Genomic DNA, 19,737 nt, shown 5'->3' on the forward strand with positions numbered 1-19,737 from the left:
TCATTTATCATCTGAAAAAGCATAAGACTTTCATAACTCATATGGTTTCTGGATATTAACTAGCCTGTCTTCTCTTATTCTTATATACAATACTTTAAAATAGTTGACAAAAAGCCATAGTTTAATGTTCCCTAACTAGGGAGTTAACACTTGAGACATACCTAAGAGTTATTTGTAACTTGAAAAAAATACTCAGGAAACTATAATCTTCCTCAAAGTTCTTCCTAGGTTATCCATCCAGTTATTCATCTCCTAACTGCTGATGGCCATCATGATGCTCACATACACCATTTCTTCTGTAAGCATTATCTCCTTTCTTCATGATCGCTTTCCTTCTTCTATTAATATTAATATGACATGTTTATTGAAAGCAGGATTATGATGTTCACTGCACATGTGATCTTACATCATAGTCAAATCCAAAATTTATCAAAGTATTGCACAATAGAGACTTACTGTACTATTACTATCATAACCAAAACATAAAATGTGGTTATCATTAACAATAAAGGATCTGTCTTAATATTCACTGCGCATCGTGTTCCTAGTACCGTGTAGGATATTCTAAAAAGATTAGAAAAAAGTTCTTGCCTTAAATAATATTTTGTCTACCTACAATAATAGTAGTAAGTTACTATATTCATTAGAGGAAAATTGAGCACCAAAATTTAAATCATCACAACAGTATCTTATCAACTTTTGCAAAGAACAAATAACTTAAGTCTCCTTCAGTGTTTTTATATATACAGGTGTTAAAATCTTCAAAATGGCTATGGCCTAGTTAGCCAAATAGACAGTCCTAAGTAAAATTTAAACTAAGTTTGTTTTGTATTCATATTAATAAAACCTGTACCTAGACCTCTCACGTAAAACATGTATGTTCAACTGTTATTTCTGGAAAAAGTAGTGGGCCTGGAATTTTTCTTTTCTTTCTTTCTTTCTTTTTTTTGGAGACAGAATCTCACTCTGTTGTTCAAGCTGGAGTGCAGTGTCACGATCTTGGCTCACTGAAACCTCTGCCACCCGGGTTCAAGCAATTCTCTTGCCTCAGCCTCCCGAGCAGCTGGGATTACAAGTGTCTGCCACTGCGACTGCCTAATTTTTGTAGTTTTAGTAGAGATGGGTCTCACCATGTTGGTCAGGCTGGTCTTGAACTCCTGGCCTTGTGATCCACACGCCTCAGCCTCCCAAAGTGCTGGGATTACAGGCGAGAGTGAGCGACAACACCAGGCTGGCCCAGAATTTTTCTTAACAGTCAATATAGCTCAGAAAAGAATCTCCATCTGAGGAATTCATACAAGAAGTACACTAGAGGTATAAAAATAGCTTAAATCACTCAGTTGGACCATTATCCAAATAGAGCCTAATTTGAGCCACTTATAATTACTCTCTGGCAGGTACATGGGATTTTGTGAAGCTGGGATACAGTATGTATACCTTTCCTAAGACACTTGGTTTAAATATTAAGTTTGAATTCTGTGGCAATATTGGCTGACTAAATACAGTTTGAAGAAAGACAGTCCTAGATTTAAATTTTTCTTCAACTAACAATTAACTATGTTAATTGCAAGATATGCAAAATTCTATATCTACACAAACAAACAACAAAGTACCTAAAAACCAGGATTGACAATCTTTACAAAAATATCAATACGACAAACAGTCCACTCTCAGGATTTTCCTAAATCCCTCAGTTCAGACCTCTACTTTCACTATTTTCTTTCCTGATTTCAAGAACTATCAACCAACCAATCCCTTCTTCATGTTAATTTTAATATATAATACTTTAAAGTAATAGCTGACAAAAAGTCATAGTTTAAAAACTAGTAATTTTGCATTTATCTGATTATCATTTGTCTCCTGAAAGACAGTGATGTCTCTCCTCTTCCACCTACTTCCTTATACTCTCGGTATCTGCTGAAAAATAAAAATCTCTGGACAATTACTACCTTCAAAAAAAAATTGTCAAAGTTACTCTAGACCCTTAAGGATGTCTCCAGCTCAAGGGCTCAGTCTTGAGATAATTTTTTTAAATCTCAGAGAGGAATACCTTTCCCTTCTCTTTCCTAGAAGCACCTCCTGCTATAAAAGAACAGGCAACCCCAACAGGTGAATAAGACACCTGGTCAGTCAAATTATTGCTGAACTTTATTACTCACATACTGTCAACAATCTTTGACCAACAAAGATGATGTTTTTAAAAAATGCTGAGCCGAAAACAAACAAAAAACCACAAAAGCCACAATTCCATTTATCTAAAGTTTAAAGATAGGCAAAACTAAATTGTATTGTTTAGCAATGCACACAAAGCTTTAGCACCTATGAGAAAAAGGAAGGATGTCATCACTATAAAGTCTGGGGGTGGGACAGATTAAGAAACATGCCAGGCTGTCTAAAGTGCTGGCAATCAATGAGCTTGATCTGGGTAAGAGTCACATGGCTGTTCATTCTACTCTACATTAGATTGACATTTTTCAGAATGTGTCACACTTCATTACGAAAGAAAATTGTTTTAAAAACTTGAAACTGAATTATCTTTTCTCCTCTAATGAAATTCTTTGTAGAACTCATTTCTTTGCTCTTGTTTATAGAAACATTTAAGTCTTATTTTCAAAGAATATAACAGCACAATAGTTCTGCCTTCCAATAGTTCTGTACTCCATTTCTGATGTGGATTGCACAAGTTGTATAATAATTTAATAATAAAGCTTCTTAAATAGGGTATAGTCTACAGGTGCTACTGGTATTTTAAAAACAGGCATGAAATAATAAATATGTGGTAGGCGTGGTGATCACAAGTTAGTTTCCAGTTTTGATCCTTTTCTCCAACTCCTTATGGCCTGTGTTCTCCTTAAGACAAATTTGGCCAGCAATAAACAATAAGCTGTGCATACAGAATTTTGAAAAATCTCAGTACACTCATTTTATCTTTTTAATAGTATGGACAACAATAAAATTTTACCTTCAACATTAGTATTTATATATATATGTATATCTTATATGCTACAACATTATCTATCGATAATGGGCAGAGGACAGAAAGTGAAACAAAGCACCAATATCTGAAGTTAAAAAACAATTCATTCGAAGGATTTTATGGGTTGGAGGGATGGCTAGCTATCACTAAAGAAAATACCACACTTGGGAGAAAAGTCTTTAACTACCTGAGAACAGCTAATAAATCTGTAAGGCATGAAAAAAGAGAGCAGGAGAGAGAGAAAGTAAAAGAAAACCCCAAAGAAAGCATTATTATCAACTTGGTTATCAACTAATCATCAATACTTTAACACCTTACTAATATAAAAATTCCTTTAAGTATGTCTTTATGCACTAATATTTCCCTTTTAATAAGAATGAGAAAAAGGGCAAGAAAGAATAAAGTTTTAAAACTTACGCTACTAATTTATGGAGATTATAGACAATCAGTACAAATAATTTTAAAAATAATTCTAAATAAGTCAAGCCCCCACACAAAAGCTCTATTTGTTTCTGTATCTAAGCCTGAACTGTCAGCAGTTACAATATTGCCAATTTAAATTGACTGATAAGAAAGCAACTTCTCCTCATCTTCTGAAGTAACAATTTTCAAACAACTTCTCAAAATACTCCCTTCTAAAGCAAACACAGTGCAAAGAAAATGGAAAAAAAAAAAAAATCTAGCCAAGCTATATCACCTTAGAAAAAGTATTTCATCCTTCTGGTCCTCAGCTTCTTAGAAAATATGAAGACAGGCAGCCAATACATACTCTAAAAATCCTGTGGGTTAGAGAATCCTGAGTCTACTCTGAAAGTTCAGCTCTCCATCTCCCAATTCCCTTAACTGGCATGGCTTAAGACTTCCAATCTCATTGAACTTTTTACAGACAAAATAAATCTAAATAAGAACAATATTCAGTAGGATTTGATCATCTTTTCCTCTCAGCTACTCTCTTCAGAGTTTCTGAAAACTCTGTAGTAACCGAAGGTTAAAAGTCTTAAAACCATCAACTCATCTCTTTGCTCCAACAAGACAATAAAAGTACTCAGCTATTATCCAACTAGTAAGCTTAGTTTCAGCTAGAGCCTGGATTGTGAAGAGGTATTTTCATAGACCAATATGTTAAGACTTAAATCGGGGCAGCTGATTAAAAAACATAAATTAAACAGAGGACACTTTTATTTAGGCTGGCCCTGGAGGCAGAGGGTGTAGTAAAAATAACAGACTTTGGAGTCAGGCCGACCTGTATCCTTCAATTCTTGTGGGAAATAATGAATTGAATTACCTTTTGTCTATGGAAATAAAAGATGTTACCTCATCTCCTCAATTCTAAGATGTCACTGGATTGTAAAACACTGTAAAAACTAAGCATCTACTATCATTTAAAACATATATTAATGTTATCCTGCAACATTAAGTTCCACAGAAAGAAAAGAGTCACAGCTGAGAGTGGTCAATTAGCACCAACAGTCACAATTTTTTAGATTCATCTGTCTACAAATAATAAAACCTTGAACAACATAAAGAGGCATTCACCAATTTATGTACACATTATACTTCAAAATATGTTTAATGTTTTTCATTTGAAACTATGAAAGCATTTTTCCAAAGACATTAAATTCTAAATAGTGGTTAGATTTCCTGGCAAGCCTACAAATACAGATTAACCTATCTTTACCTAAATAGGGGAGCCTCTGGGGCAACTGATCCTATCTCCCCTAACAGGAATCCTTACTTCCTAATGTATTTTTCTTTAAAAACAAACAAACATACATACAAAAAACCCTACAATATTGCCACTTTCCATCAATTTCTAAATTCCTGGAAATTACTCATGGTCAGAAGTAAGGAGAGGAAAACAGAAAACTGAAGCCTTCTCAGAAGAGTTAGTGGTTTAAATACAAAAATACCAGAATCAGGTGAAGTAGATAGTGGGTTGAAGACAGAGTAGCAGGTTAACCATTTATATTTCTCCTTTCAATAGTATTAATTTGGCTTATACAGTATATCTGTGAGTCCTATATAATTTGAAATTTTTTTTTTCTATTTATTGTAGGGATTGACAGAAGCCACTTTTGCAATCACACTAAAGCTAAACCATTACCTCTGGGTGACAGATGACAGAGACAACAGGCTGACCTATAAAAGGCTTCTAATAATTCAAAGAATTTAGGAGTTTCATATAAATTAAACCTAATAAAACCAATATCAACAACAATATTCATCTAACTACTTCAGAGTGTCTTCTGAGACACCAGATTCAGCAAAGTCAAGTCATTTAACAGATGTAGGGCTAATGCACTGGCTTACAATGCACTCAGGTAAGTCGCTAACCAAAACCTGGAATGATGGTATCTGATCCTAACTTCAGTCTGAGGATACAGAAACAGCATTTATACACATATATTCAAATAATATAGAAAACAAACACTACACAGAAATAAATCCTCTATCATGGCATTGGGAACAAAGATGATATTCTTCACATCATAGTAAACAATGTCTGTCTACAAGCAAGATTTAAAAGTAGTAATGAAGACATGCTAAAGCAAAGTAAAATATTAATTGTAGAATCTAGGTGGTGAGAGTATATGAGTGTTCATTATAAAATTAAACCTTCTTGTGTATTTGAAAATTTTCATAATAGTTTAGCAATAGGTCTGTTGAATTGTGGGGTCTTTATAATTCAAGTTAACTGCAGTATTGTCATTCTCTAAGATAATTAAGTTTTAAAAGTAAACTAATTGAGAGGAAAAACATGATATTTGGTCACTCGAGAATAATATTAACCTTTCCATCCTTCATTTCTGAGCACGTGTGCACTGATGGATACTAAGATGTAACAATAAAGATAAATGTTATCATTTTCTTAACCACTCAAAACTTACTAAGAGTATTGATTAAGTACAGAAAGGATAAGTTAAGTTAGCCCATATTCATTAACAACTGGGTCAGAGTCTATGATGTAAACACTTATGTTGAGTTTCTAAAGCTTATAACCAATGTTGTCTTTATGCAAACTACTCATGGCAGTAAGGGGCATGAAGTCCTATCCAAGCTAGTCTTCAAGATATGAATACCCTAAGGGGGAAAAGAAAAAGTCCCAAGGGCATTTATGATAGAGCCTAACTACCCTAGGGCCTATACTTCAGGAAATCCATGATTATTACCTTTGGAAGCCATTGCATTCCAACAAAATGGGAGTAGTACCAATCTTATACAATTCAGCACGCAGGGCACTCCCAAAACCAAAGCTCAATGCTAGAAAAATTTCAATTGTCAATGAAATCAGTAATTAGTAACAGTATACCTGGTCTGAAGTGCAGCTGGACTGCTGATGCTAATGATCCCACAGTCAAAGTGACTTTTTAAGATCTGGGGACGTTTGTGTTCTAAAACTGGTTTTGCTACCAATTTGTTTTCTTCAGAACTGAGGTCAACAGCTGCTTTTTGTCATCTGCAAAATGAAGGAAAACATGGAGACCTCAAAGTACAGGAAGTAGTCCCCAACTTACAACAGCTTATGTTCCAAAGGTTTATCACTCCTTTGAAAACATGTCTGTACTAATTAACCTATTTATGCCATAGTTTCTTTGGAAAAATTGCATTCCAAGTTCCAACTCTAAATTGCAACTTTCTGCCCAGCAAAAAGGCATCTGCTGCATTTGTGCTAACTGCAGCCAAAACCTAAAGTTCCCAGAATTCTCTCTAAGAAGAACCCACTATACAACCTGTGAAGGCAGGGAAAAAAGACAGCTCTCACATAAGGAACTTCACTGCTTCTACAGGAAAGGCTTACACAATTTAACAACATAATGGATATGGAAAAGGTATCTGGCTAACGTATTAACAATTACAATAAAAACGTGTAGAAAATGCCATTTTGCTACAGATGAAAAGAAGGTATAGTTAAGTGCTGTTAAAGTGGTTGATTAACCAAATGTTTGGCCAAGTACAGACAACATATTTTCAGACTGCTTCCTCATATCTGATCAACTCAGCTGATAAGGGGGGATTCACTAAAGTGAAGTCAAACTGTTACCAAAAATGTTGCTAAATTCTAAAAAAGTGCAGTGTACTTCAATAAATAAATCACATACCACCCCTTATGACAACTGGTAAGATATATAAAATAACTTTTGTGACAAATTTAAAAAACAAGTATAACTCTGTGAAAAGAGTCACTTTTGGCAGCTAACTTGTCTTTTATACAATTTAAGAACTACTGTAAAATTTTAAAAAATAGCTCACAAACAGAGAAAGCAAACCCTTCAATAAAAAGACTCAGAAATGAAACCAGTGATAGAAATATGGAAAAAGAGGTCAAGGAAGATATGTGGAGGCCAGAATAAATTGGTTTGTGGATACAGAACCTGAGAGTTACATTTAAACACTATTAAAGGTCTGTGTCATTGCTATATGATATGATGGTGATCTGAGCAACTCTCAAACTAGTATAACAGTAGAGTGTTCAGCTACAGACCAGTTAAAGCGTTGTGACTATTAGTAGCTGTAGAGGAAAACTGAAGATTTAAAAGCTCAAAAAAGCTTTAAAAGCCCAAAGTAGTAATGGCAGGCAGTCTACACATCCCCTTCCTTTAATCTTTCCAAAAAGAATGACTGCAAGAATTCGATAAGAATGAATGAGATGCCTACTACTTGAGATCTTCAAAAGACATGAAAAGAAAAACAAGAGGAAAACAAGATTTTTTTTGTCTGAAAGCTGATTCTCTCATTAAGTTACCTGAATTATACATTAGATTAGATTCATAATGACAAATCTCCATTCACAGTAAGGCATATGGACATTCCATTATTACATAAACTCTTTACTACTAAGCAGGATTATCTAACATCATGAGTATAAACATTTAACTAAGAATAAATGTCAATATTAAAAACATAACTATGCAAAATACCTAAATTAAGTAGCTCTTTAAAACAGAGATGTATATACTTTCAAATGGTACAAATTTAGCTAAACGATAATCTGTCAGAAATGCATTTTCACAGATTAAAAAAAAAAATGAAGCAAAATCTTTCTTTTTGTTTTGAGACGGAGTTTCGCTCTGTTACCCAGGCTGGAGTGCAGGGGCGCGATCATGGCTCACCGCAACCTCTGCCTCCCAGGTTCAAGTGATTATCCTGCCTCAGCCTCCGAAGTAGCTGGGATTACAGGTGCCTGCCACCACGCCCAGCTAATTTTTGTATTTTTAGTACAGACTGGGTTTCACCATGTTGGTCAGGCTGGTCTCGAACTCCTGACCTCAGGTGATCCACCCACCTCCACCTCCCAAAGTGTTGGGATTACAGGCGTGAGCCACAGTCCCCAGCCAAAATATATTTTCATGTGCATGAAAAAGAGTTATGCCCGCCAAGCATACTGTTGAAACTGGAGAAAGAAAACTCAATTCCCAGCTATACTAAAAAAAAAAAAAAAAAAAAAAAAAAATTCACCACTTTATCTGTTAAGCAACCCAGTAAGACTTGTCATTATTACATTACTCAATTTTAGTAGGGATCTTTGGCTGACTTGATGCTGATTTCTAATCTTAAGGAAAAATGACAGAAATCTTCTCAACATTCAGTTGTGTTTTTTTTCTGCAATCTTTAATTTCAGGCCCAGAGTTACTATCAAACAGTAGTCAGCCTTCGATTTGTAAAAATGTTACTATGGAAATATTCACAATTTTGCTACCTGAAATGTTTGGTCAACCATATATTTCTGCTATTTTAATCTGAAAAGAGAACTTTCTCTTCACATTGTTCAGTAAACACTAGTTTTCATTTTCTGGTCCCAATTTCAGTTTCATCTAATTTGCTTAAGTGTTTCAAAGCAAGACCACCTAAGAATATTTTGTCAATAAGGCTTCACAGGTATTCTTAGGCTTAGAAATAGTCTACACTAATATATTTTCTTCTGTGATCGCAGACTAACAAAAAGGTTTTTAAAAAAACTAGTGTTAGGAAAAAAAATCAAAACTTCTAAAATGGAATTAAAACATTTCATGCAAGATTGTCACAGTAACTAACTGATCTAAATTGAATAATCCATAAGTGGGCCCCTCTGGTGTTCAAAAGATGTTGCTTTATCAATTTTTCTCACCATAATAGCAGAAGTTAAATCTGGTATATTACTATACAGGTATGTCACCCCCCCACACACACATACACTTATAATCTATATAGTTAGTAACACTCTAAAAAGATTCTCTTTGTATGTCAAATGATAAAACAAATATCTTAAATTTAATTAGGTCTAGCTGTGAGGAAGTAAGATTAACTCAAGATGCACAGGTCAACAAGATACACTAAATTAGTTTAAAAGGCATACTCTCAGGGGGGAAAATCCTAACTCAGAGGGAAAAATCCAAACTCGGGTTGGGCAAGTTGTGAAAATAAAGCAATCTTCCCATCTAAATAATTCACAGACCAACGTAATGTCTAAGTTAGCTAGTGTTCTTAAGAGTGGGGTAACTTCCTAAAACATTCAGTCAGTCCCTTACACTATGTGCAACTTCGGTATTACCATCTAGAACTCCGATCACCATGGTACTGTTTGCTCTTATGCACAAACCTTCCTGCAGACCGATAAAGAAACTAATGCAATGCTTTCAGATACTGTGCATAACACACAAGGGTGACAGTAGCTAATAGAGTAAGGATCTTGTTCTAAAAAGCAACCCAAGACGATAGTGCAACAGTAAGGTGCTGAGTGCACTGAAGAGCTCTGAAAAAAACCACTCTTTAAAATACCTAATGATAAATAAATAAGAGTAGCTAGCTTTCAGATCACTTTCAGGGATATTATTTCCTTCCCTCCAACACCCCACTCACTCTCCTTTTCCCTTGTTTTTTTGAGAGCAAAAAGACAAACAGTAAAAGAGCAGAACTGCAAGGGTGAGCAGCCGGGGTTCCCGCACATCTGGACCCACCTCCAGCGGCAAAGGGGCAGCCCCTAGCTGATTCCGTCTGAATTAGCAAAAACGCGCTCGTAAAAATGAAAGAACGCGAAAGCAGCCGGCGAAGAGGGCGGGGAATCGGCCAAGAGTCCGCGGTGGAGTTACCAGCCGGCTCCCGGCGTGGCGGGTCCGGACTCGGCGACCAGAGCCGGCTGCGAGAAGCTGCAGCCACCGTCCTGGCAGTCGTCACACTTGCCCCGCCGAGGGTCAAGGTTTCGCTCCCGCACCCCGACGCCCCGACTCAGGCTGCTCAGGGCAAACTTCGCCCACGGGCAGGGGGCGCGCCCGGAGCTCCGGAACCCGCGCCTGCTTCAGCCGGGACGCCAGCGGGGCTCGGCGGCGGCGTCGTGGGGCCAAGTCGGGGAGCGCCGCGGCAGGCAGAGGAGCGGGTCCCGGTTCCCCACGGGCCGCGGGCGGGGGAGGGGCGGCGGGGCACTTACCACGGGTCGAACTCGTGGATGATGCTTTCGAAGCGGATGACGGCGAAGAGGCGCGAGCTGAAGCCGGCAAGCCAGGCCAGGAAGAGGATGGTGAAGGAGAGCAGCGACTGCCACCCAGCCGGCTGCGACAGCCCCCCGGACAGCCCCGCGGGGGCCGGCTTCGGCGGCGCCGCGCCGCCCGCCGCCTTGTGCGCGCACTGGGCCCCGGGCCCGTGGTGGCCGTGCCGGCTGTTCCCCAGTGCCATGAGGCCACTCCACGGGGACGAGTTGAGGGACGACTTGTGCTTGCTTTCCGGGGCCGAGGGCTCCGCCATGTTGTGCCCCGGCGGCGGGTCTAGCTCTCCTCCTCCGCCGCCGCCGCCGCCTGGTGCGAGGGGTGCTGGGCGGGGACCCGGAGGAGGAGGAGGAGGAAGAAAAAGGAGGAGGGAAGAGCTCTGCGCGCTCCCGCCCTCAGCGCCGCGAGGCTCCAGCAGGACTGGGGGTGGAGGAAGCGGCGGCGGGGAGTCTCCGCCTCAGCAGCGGCCGCGATAGCCGCTCTCTCAACCCAGATGGCCCCTCCGCTCCGCTAGCCATCCGTATCCCCAGTGCAGCTGTGGCGGCGGCGAAAGCCGACGGGACGAGGGCGCCAGAGAAGAAGCAGACGGAGGCGGCACCACGGCTCTGAGAAGCAATGACATTCCCTCTCTCGCCCGCCCAGCCGAGAGGAGCAGGGGGAGGAGCCCCCTGGAGTCCGGGCGGAGCTCAAGCAACCTCTGACTCCGCCCCCGGCCCGACAGGAACTGGCCCCTCCGCCTGTCACAAAGCGACAGGTCCGTTAGGGGGTGGGCCCAGAACCGCGGCATCCACCAATAGGGGCACGAGCTTAGGCGGAGCTTGACCCAACCGTTCCCCCTCCCCCTCCCGGCCTCGCGCCCGTTCGCCCGGAGCGGCCGAGCTGCGCGGCTACGGCTTCATTGTCAGTTGAAAGACGCGGTTTCGCGCGCCTGTGCGGTCGGCGAGGAAGGGTACTAGGCGGCTCCGCTAGGTTCATGGGGCTGAGCTGGGCCGAGGGGCGGGAACTGCGGAGAGGCCTCGGTCAAACTCAGCTCAAAGGACGCGGAGAGCGCCCCACAGACCAGCAGGACGCTCGCGGGCTCTCCGCGGTCGTGACTTTTAACCCGCTTTGCGCTGAGCCCCCACCACGTGACGGACGCGCAGGCGCAGTACACTAGCTCTCGGCGCGTGGGTCTGGCGGATGGGCTCTGCGGCCCGCGGCGCTCCCCCCCGGCGCTGGGAGTGAGCTCGCGGCGGCAGCAATACGGCCAGTCTTGCGCACTGCGCTCCACGTCCCGCCTTCGGCTTCTGCAGCCGCGGGAATCCGAGAATGTGAGCGAAGACAAGTTTTCCGGCACCGAAAACTCATTGGAGCAGGCAAGCGCGCCCCTAGCTCCAGCAGGCAAAATAGGACCTTCTCTCACCCGTTTTCGTTTGTACTCGGAATTGCAAAAGTACTGTACGCTCACTGGAAAATGCAGAAATACATGAACGGCTGCATACATTCTGTCGAATGAGTAAAACTAACCTACCCTGGACCTTAAGCTGTTACCCAGTTCTGACTTTACTAAATAATAACGGAATGAAGATTCTTGTGCACGAATTTCTACACGTCTAGCTTGTATTTTTGTACCTTTCCTTTCCCCACGTCCCTCCTTGTCCGCAAAAATAAAGTGCTACCAGATAAACTCAGGGCAAAATGAGCTTAAAGTAAGTGAGGTAGTGGGGAGACCCTAATCGCTCTGATATAAATCCCATAGAAAGTATGGAGCTTTCAGCATAATCGGTGCTCAGTAAATACTTGATTAGTTGTTCATGTCAATTCACAGCTAATTGTACATTTTATTAGGTAAGTAACATCTGGATATTAAAGGGCATATTGGTGTAAAATTATAAAGGCCCTGAATTATTTTCTTAGGTGATTTGAAATTTTTAAACTACAAATCGTGTTTCAGTATTAATAAGTGGCCTTTTCAAAATGTTAGATAAATGAACAAGTGTAGTTACTCTGAGGTAACTCGTTGAAAGCAAGGTAACTCCAATACCCTTTTAACCTGCTAAGTGATTAATTTTTCTTGTTTCCTTACCAAAAAAAAAATATTCTCATTAAGAATGAAAAGGTTTCCAGAAATAGACTTTCTCACCAACAATTTAATAGGCGACATTTATTGAACATCTACATTTTAATGAGAATTAGGATAAAATATTAACTGCCCCTGTTATACAGAGAAAGATGGCATGCTTTTCATCAGAGCTCAAACAGTGCATGCTAAAATGACAGCAGAGGATTTTGCCTGTATTCCCTGAACCAAAGTTCTATCAGCCTAAAATAAAATGTGTGTTTTTATTTTGTTTGGGTATTTCTATTTTATCATCTTTGTGTATCGATTCCCTATTAAGTTCTACATTATCTTCTTTTGCTTCCTTTTTAAGCTGTTTTAACGGCCACAGGCTTGGTTGAAAGTGACGAGGCTTAGTTCTAGTCCCAAATTGTTGCTTACCAGTCGTGTAGCATTGGACAAGTCACCTGCATGGGTTGCCCTTTCTGCTCTTAAAGTCAGTTGTTAATATTTAAAAAGATAGCTTATCTGAAATTAACTTGGGAAATTGTTAACGTGCAAATACAGGGTATGATAAAGGTAACAAGCATTATGAAAACCCTTTGATTCTTGACCTTCATTCATTCTTTCATGCATCCAGCAAATATATATTGAGCTCCTTCATGCCGAGCACTGTGAGTGAACTGGGCTGCACTGGGATTCAGCCAGGAACAGGAGAGACTTGACTCCTACTCTCACAGAGCTCACCAGCCAGCCCTAGGGAGGGAGGTATTAACCAAATCATCACATGGTTCAGGACCAAAATGCAGGGTGACAAACACTGTGGAGGACAGGTACGTGGGGAATTTGATCTACACGAGAAGGTTGAGACACATTATCCTGAGGAAGCAGCACTGGGGTTGATGATGAATGGACTAGGAGAAGGAGAATGGAAAGAGTTACCTAGACAGAGGAGCACGTGCGTAGGCCCTGCAGTGCAGATGGGGAGGCATTCAAGGAACCCAGAAAAGTGGCTGCAACACAGACAGTGAAACAAGGTGGAGCAGGAGTCAAAGGAATGGTCAGATAGTGCAGGTCCTTTTAAGAGGTGTTTTTGGCTTCATTTCAACTTGAGAATATTGAGAAGCCACAAAGCGTTTTAAGCAGCATGTGGTGTATTTGAGACAGAGGGAGGGAGTTGATCAGATGTGTGTTTTGAAAAGATTACCAAGGCCGCAATGTGAAAAGCATTTTGGAGAGGAGACCAGTAACAGATCGCATATCTACCTGAGAATTCAGAGGTTACTTTTGTGACAGATACGCTACTGTGGAACCACTAGAGAACCCATAAAAATAAAATGCAGTATTATGAATTCTCAATTTCTAGCCTAGCAACATAGAAAAATGGTTTACAGTTTGTGCATGAAGCTTGAATGTTCTTGCCTTTTTGCACTTGAGGTTCTTAACCCTGCTAGGTGCTTGTAATATCCTCCTGAATTCAGATCTCTCAGGTGTCACTCATCATGAGTGCAACATGATGAGCAGAGTGGTGTGATATCAGAGGCCCAGCTTTAATTAGGGGCTTCCAGGGGTAGGCAGTATTTGAGCTGAAACTTGAGGGATGAGCAGAAGTTCACAAGACACACCAGGAAGAGGGATGGGGGATTCCAAGAAGGAACAAGGAAGTAAGTCCTCCAGATTAACACACAAAGTTTAATATTAATGAAGGTGCATTGGGAGATGAGACTGGAAGATAAGAACCAGATTATCAAGGACTTGTCTGCCTGGTGAAGGAGTTTAGATATTATCCTGTAAGCAGCTGGGAGTCATTGAAACATTTAGAACAACAATAACATGATCAGACTTGGTTGATGGAAGAGAAAAAATTGCCAGTAGTATGAAGGATGTACTAGAAAGGATGAGAGCAGAAGCAGGGAAAACAATAAGGAAGCATTTACAGAGGTTTAGGCAAGATAATTAGGTACCAAAACTGGGACCGTGGGGCCCCGAGAGGAGAGGACAGATAGGAGACGTGTCAAGAGAGTGAAGTGCAGAAATTGGTGATTGGGGTAAAAGCAGGGTTTAGGCCGGGCGCGGTGGCTCAAGCCTGTAATCCCAGCACTTTGGGAGGCCGAGGCGGGTGGATCACGAGGTCAAGAGATCGAGACCATCCTGGTCAACATGGTGAAACCCCGTCTCTACTAATACAAAAAATTAGCTGGGCACGGTGGCGCGTGCCTGTAATCCCAGCTACTCAGGAGGCTGAGGCAGGAGAATTGCCTGAACCCAGGAGGCGGAGATTGCGGTGAGCCGAGATCGCGCCATTGCGCTCCAGCCTGGGTATCAAGAGCGAAACTCCGTCTCAAAAAAAAAAAAAAAAAAAAAAAGCAGGGTTTAGAATAAACCTGGAGTTTCTAGTTTGGTTATTTGGATGGAAGGTGGTGTCTCAGAAATAGGGAGCAAAGGACAAGAAGCAGATTTGGAGGGAAGATGATCAAATCAGCTTTGGACATGTGGTGTTTTAAGTCCCTGTAGGACACCCAAGAGGAGCTGGATAACAGACACTTAAAGAGATGTGATGCTCCTGAGGAAGGGTTTTCTGGGAATAAAGGCTTGGGACTCCATGGCCATGGGTGAAATTTTGCTGGAATCAAAGTTATAGAGAAGGAGAGAAGGGTTGAGGATAGAGCCCTAGGAAACTCCCAAATTTAGTGTGCCTACGGGGAGCCCAAGATAGAGCAATCGAAGAGAAAAAACAACCAGCAGAAAGAGTGACGTCCCAGCAGTGAAGAAAGGGAAAGAAATGAAGTCAGAAGCAGCACAAGGTACAGGGAAATGGAATGTGACACAGCTGGAAAGTGTACCTTTCTTTAGGCAACCAGGAGTTCACCAGTTACTTTAGCAAGGTCAATTTTAGCGGAGTCATAGGGGCAGAAACCAGATGGCAGCAGGTGAGACGGGATCAGTGGCAAAGGATGTGGAGGCAGGGAATGTACACCACCATTTCTAGAAGCCTGGCTTCAAAAGCACAGACAGGACCAAGTCAGACCAAGAAAAAAACAAATTACTGATCCACAGTCCCTAGCATTTCCCACAGTGATCAAGAAAAGATTTAAGTGCCTGTAATGTGTCCCAGGAATGACACAGGTCGAAGAGTGGGTTTCATCCTTCCTAGAGAAACACAAACAGCATGACATCTCCGCTCGTACCAGCCACACCATACTAGGGGCTGCCAAGGCTGGCATGTAATTGACATTTTCAAATGTTTGGTGACTAAGGGAATTCCCAATGCTTATACTGTCCCTTTCTGACAGCACTTGCCAGAGAACCTTTCTGGTAGCCCATCGCCCCAGTAGAGGAGAGAAGCAGAGAGGGAGATACAAAGTTTTGACCTTGTGAAAACCTTAGGTATGTTGCCAGGAAGGGGTACTGTGTGGTGGTTTAAAGCACAGGCTGTGCAGACACACTACTGGGTACCAAATCTTGACTTTAGTTCTTCTGAGTCACATGGCTTTTGGCGAGCTACTTCCCATCTCTGCTGCTTGGTATCCTCATCTTTACAGTGTACATAAGCATTGAACCTTTCTCTTAGGGTTATAAGAAGAAACGAATCAATACATGAAAATAACTTAGGACAGTGCCTAGTACAAAGGAAATGTTCAACCTATGTCGGTTATTCACAATATTACTGGTACTACTGCTATATCCAGAACAGTGGCAGATGGGCTATCAGACTTACCTCCCTGGATAGCCTTAAAATAATTCTCCACGACCTGAGCCCATCAGAATGCTTCTCTATTTCTTTCAGCCAGAAAATGCCTGCTTCCAATAAAACACCTTACAAAATTAGACAATACCTAGCTGCTGTAGGAGACATGATAATGAAGAATAACCTCCAATTTATAATCCAACAGAACTGGGGTCTGTAACTTTTTTTGTAAAAGGCAACGCAGAAAATATTTTCATGTTTGTGGGCCATATTGATCTGGCCTCAACCCTGTTGTTGTAGCATGAAAGTAGCAATGGACAATATGTAAGGGAACAGGCATGGCTGTTCTTCAATACATACAACCACACCTGCAGATCAGAGTATTTTGGCCCTCGTGATAGAGGACTAAGGGGATTGCTGTGATTTTTAATCTAGCTCAAAATCCAGTATGAGACAGAGGATGTTTTCTATCATGATCACTGCGAAGAGTGAGAGCTTGTGTCTGGGCAGTCACCAAGGACGTGTTCATGAAGCGATTGGCTTAGTCTTAAAGAATAGGTAGGATCTTGACGAGCAAGATTTGGAAAGAGGAAAGGATGCATTAGAAGCAGAGGAAAAGGAAAAAGAAGGCCAAGCAGTGGACACTTGGGAATGAGCCAGTAATCTAGAGCTGAGATGCACTGTCACATTTTATCTTTATTTGCTATCATTGAAACAACACCACACTCCAGTCTTAAGATTCCAGATCATATATAGCAAATTAATTTTCTATGTTAGTACTTCTAAAAACTCATATTTCTATGCCTACTATCTCATGGTTTTCAAAAAAGGACATTTTAACAGTGAGGCATGCATTTGATTTCTAAAAGGGCCAGAGGAAATGGCTTCAACAAATAGAAGTGTATTTTCTCTCATAAAGTAAAATCCAGAGAAAGGTGGTTGCTGGTATGAAGTCAGTTGTTCAAGAAACTTTCAGCTTTTTCTGTCTTTACACTCTTTGCTGAATTCTCAGATATCATTTTCACCTGCTTCTATGCTGTCCTCTGCATTGCATAAGAGAAGCTGAGACCTACTTTTCCCAGATTGTTTTCTTGTATGGTTCCATGTTACTTTGTCAGTGAAGGCAGCTTAGTCTACAAAAAGACAGAGAGGTGGTTTCAGAGAGAAAAGGAAGAATGAAGCTGGGTGCGGTGGTTCACGCCTGTAATCCCAGCACTTTGGGAGGCCGTGGTGGGCAGATCACGAGGTCAGGAGTTTGAGACCAGCCTGGCCAACAAAGTGAAACCCCATCACTACTAAAAATACAAAAATTAGCCGGGTGTGGTGGCACACCCCTGCAGTCCCAGCTGCTTGGGAGGCTGAGGTGGGAGAATCGCTTGAACCCAGGAGGAGGAGGTTGCAGTGAGCTGAGACCATACCACTGCACTCCAGCCTGGGTGACAGAGTGAGACTCTTGTCTCAAAAAAAAAAAAAAAAAAAAAAAGCAAGAATGGGCAAATGTAAGATTTACACATCTTTTGGCTGGTGTGAGAACCACTTACATAATTGTCATTAACTAAGATAATTTTGGGGAACTTTTTGGAGATTATTGACATTTGGAGCAGTTTCCCAGAGTCCTTCTAAGAGCTCCCTGCTTCAGTCCTTCAAGCTAAAGTTTTCAAAGTCTCCTTCCTTGACCCTGATCTTCAGGCAACAATGTCCCTTATCTTTATTCCCTATGGTCTTTTAACATTAGTGTAAGTAATCATTCTTGATTAAACCCTTTATTCCTGAAGTACCTAGAGTATCTTTGTTTTCCTGACTGAACCTACTAATACACTTTTTTTTTTTTTTGAGATGGAGTCTCACTCTGTTACCCAGACTGAAGTGCAGTGGCGTGATCTCAGCTCACTGCAACCTCCGCCTCCCAGGTTCAAGCTATTCTCCTGCCTCAACCTCCTGACTAGCTGGGATTACAGGCATGCACCATCACGCCAGGCTAATTTTTGTATTTTTAGTAGAGATGAGGTTTCACCATGTTGGCCAGGTGGGTCTCAAACTCCTGACCTAGGGATCCATCGCCTCAGCCTCCCAAAGTGTTGAGATTACAGGCATGAGCCACCGCGCCCGGCCTACACTTTCAATTCACTTAGCGTATTGGTTTTCATTCTCTTGATTATTGCCTCACTATTGTAAGATAGCTGCTGCAGCCCCAAACGTTACATCAGCATTTGAGGCAGAAGGTTAGGAGACAGGAAGATGCCAATCACATATGTCTTAGTTCTTTAAGAAAAACATTTTCCAGATGCCAATCACATATGTCTTTCCTTTTTTAAGAAAAACGTTTTCTCAGAAATTATTTTAGCAGACTTTCTCTTAGATCTCATTGGCACCACCACCTCCCATGACCATATTGACTTTATATTGCTCTAAGATGCAGCTTCATTTCTTTAAGCATGCCTAGTTTTCCTGACAGCACAAGCAGAAGTCCTGAAATTGGGTTCTAGTGGCTACGATTAGTCTGTCTTAGATCACGTACCAATTCCTTTTTTTTCTTTTTTTTTTGAGACGACGTCCTGCTCTGTTACCCAGGCTGGAGTGCGGTGGCACGATCTCAGCTCACTGCAATCTCCACTTCTTGGGTTCAAGCAATTCTCCTGCCTCAGCCTCCTAAGTAGCCAGGATTACAGGTGCCCACCACGAAACCCAGCTAATTTTTGTATTTTTAGTAGAGATGGGGTTTTACCATGTTGACCTGACTGGTCTCAAACTCCTGACCTCAGGTGATCCGCCCACCTTGGCCTCCCAAAGTGCTGGGGTTACAGGTGTGAGCAACCGCACCTGGCCTATATACCAATTCTTGACTAAATGCCTTTGCCAAGAGAATTAGACACACTCATTGGCTTAAGCCATCCTGGAGTTGAAGTTGGGTCAAACCTGACTTGTAGGAAATCGGTGGCACTGTTACAGAAAGCAAGCAGGACCGGATGCAGAAAGGAAAAGAGAATTCTCCACTATATTTAGGATGTAGAATTTCGACCAAGAGGAAAGCAACCTGAGTATAGATATTTTCACTATAGTATGCTTGTTAGATAGAATTAGCACCGAAGAATATAGAATCTGAAGAATGTATATGAAACTATATTTTGTCAATACATAATTTTAAATAAGGTCACATACCCTAGAAAGCAGAAACAAATAAAATTTCATGAATGTATAAAAGAAGTATTTTAAGTGGGGGAGGGGGTACACATCTTTCCTTATTCATTTGTGACTTGATTCAGACCTGATATCAATATAGACCAGAGGTTGGCAAAGTTTTTCTATAAAGATCCAAACAGTAACTATTTTAGGTTTTATGGGCCATGTGGTTCAACCACTCAACTTCGCCACTGTTTGCAAAAGCAGCCATGGACAATACACAAATAAATGCGATGGCTGTGTTCCAATAAAACTTTATTTACCAGAATAGGCAGCAAAGCAGATTTAGCCCAAAGGTTATAGTTTGCCAAACCCTGAACTAGAGCGTTGCTTTCCTTGAAGTGATGCAAACTTGGAAGCTAAGGTTTTTCAGCCTGTGTTCGAGAATTGATTTTAT

The 19,737-nt window shown here is 41.2% G+C and overlaps 1 protein-coding gene across 1 annotated transcript in view; it reads right to left on the bottom strand.

Annotated features, from left to right (window-relative positions):
• Window positions 1-10,771, bottom strand: part of STT3B (STT3 oligosaccharyltransferase complex catalytic subunit B) — a 102,782-nt gene extending 92,011 nt beyond the window's left edge. Inside the window, exon 1 of the mRNA XM_012435510.2 lies at window positions 10,380-10,771. Coding sequence (XP_012290933.1) covers window positions 10,380-10,693 — 314 coding nt within the window. The 5' untranslated portion in view covers window positions 10,694-10,771. The remainder of the gene's footprint in view (window positions 1-10,379) is intronic.
• Window positions 10,772-19,737: the final 8,966 nt, after the last annotated feature.

Source organism: Aotus nancymaae, unplaced genomic scaffold (genome assembly GCF_030222135.1).
Source record: "Aotus nancymaae isolate 86718 unplaced genomic scaffold, 86718_ANA_hifiasm-v0.15.2.pri h1tg000019l, whole genome shotgun sequence".
Lineage (NCBI taxonomy): Eukaryota > Metazoa > Chordata > Mammalia > Primates > Aotidae > Aotus > Aotus nancymaae.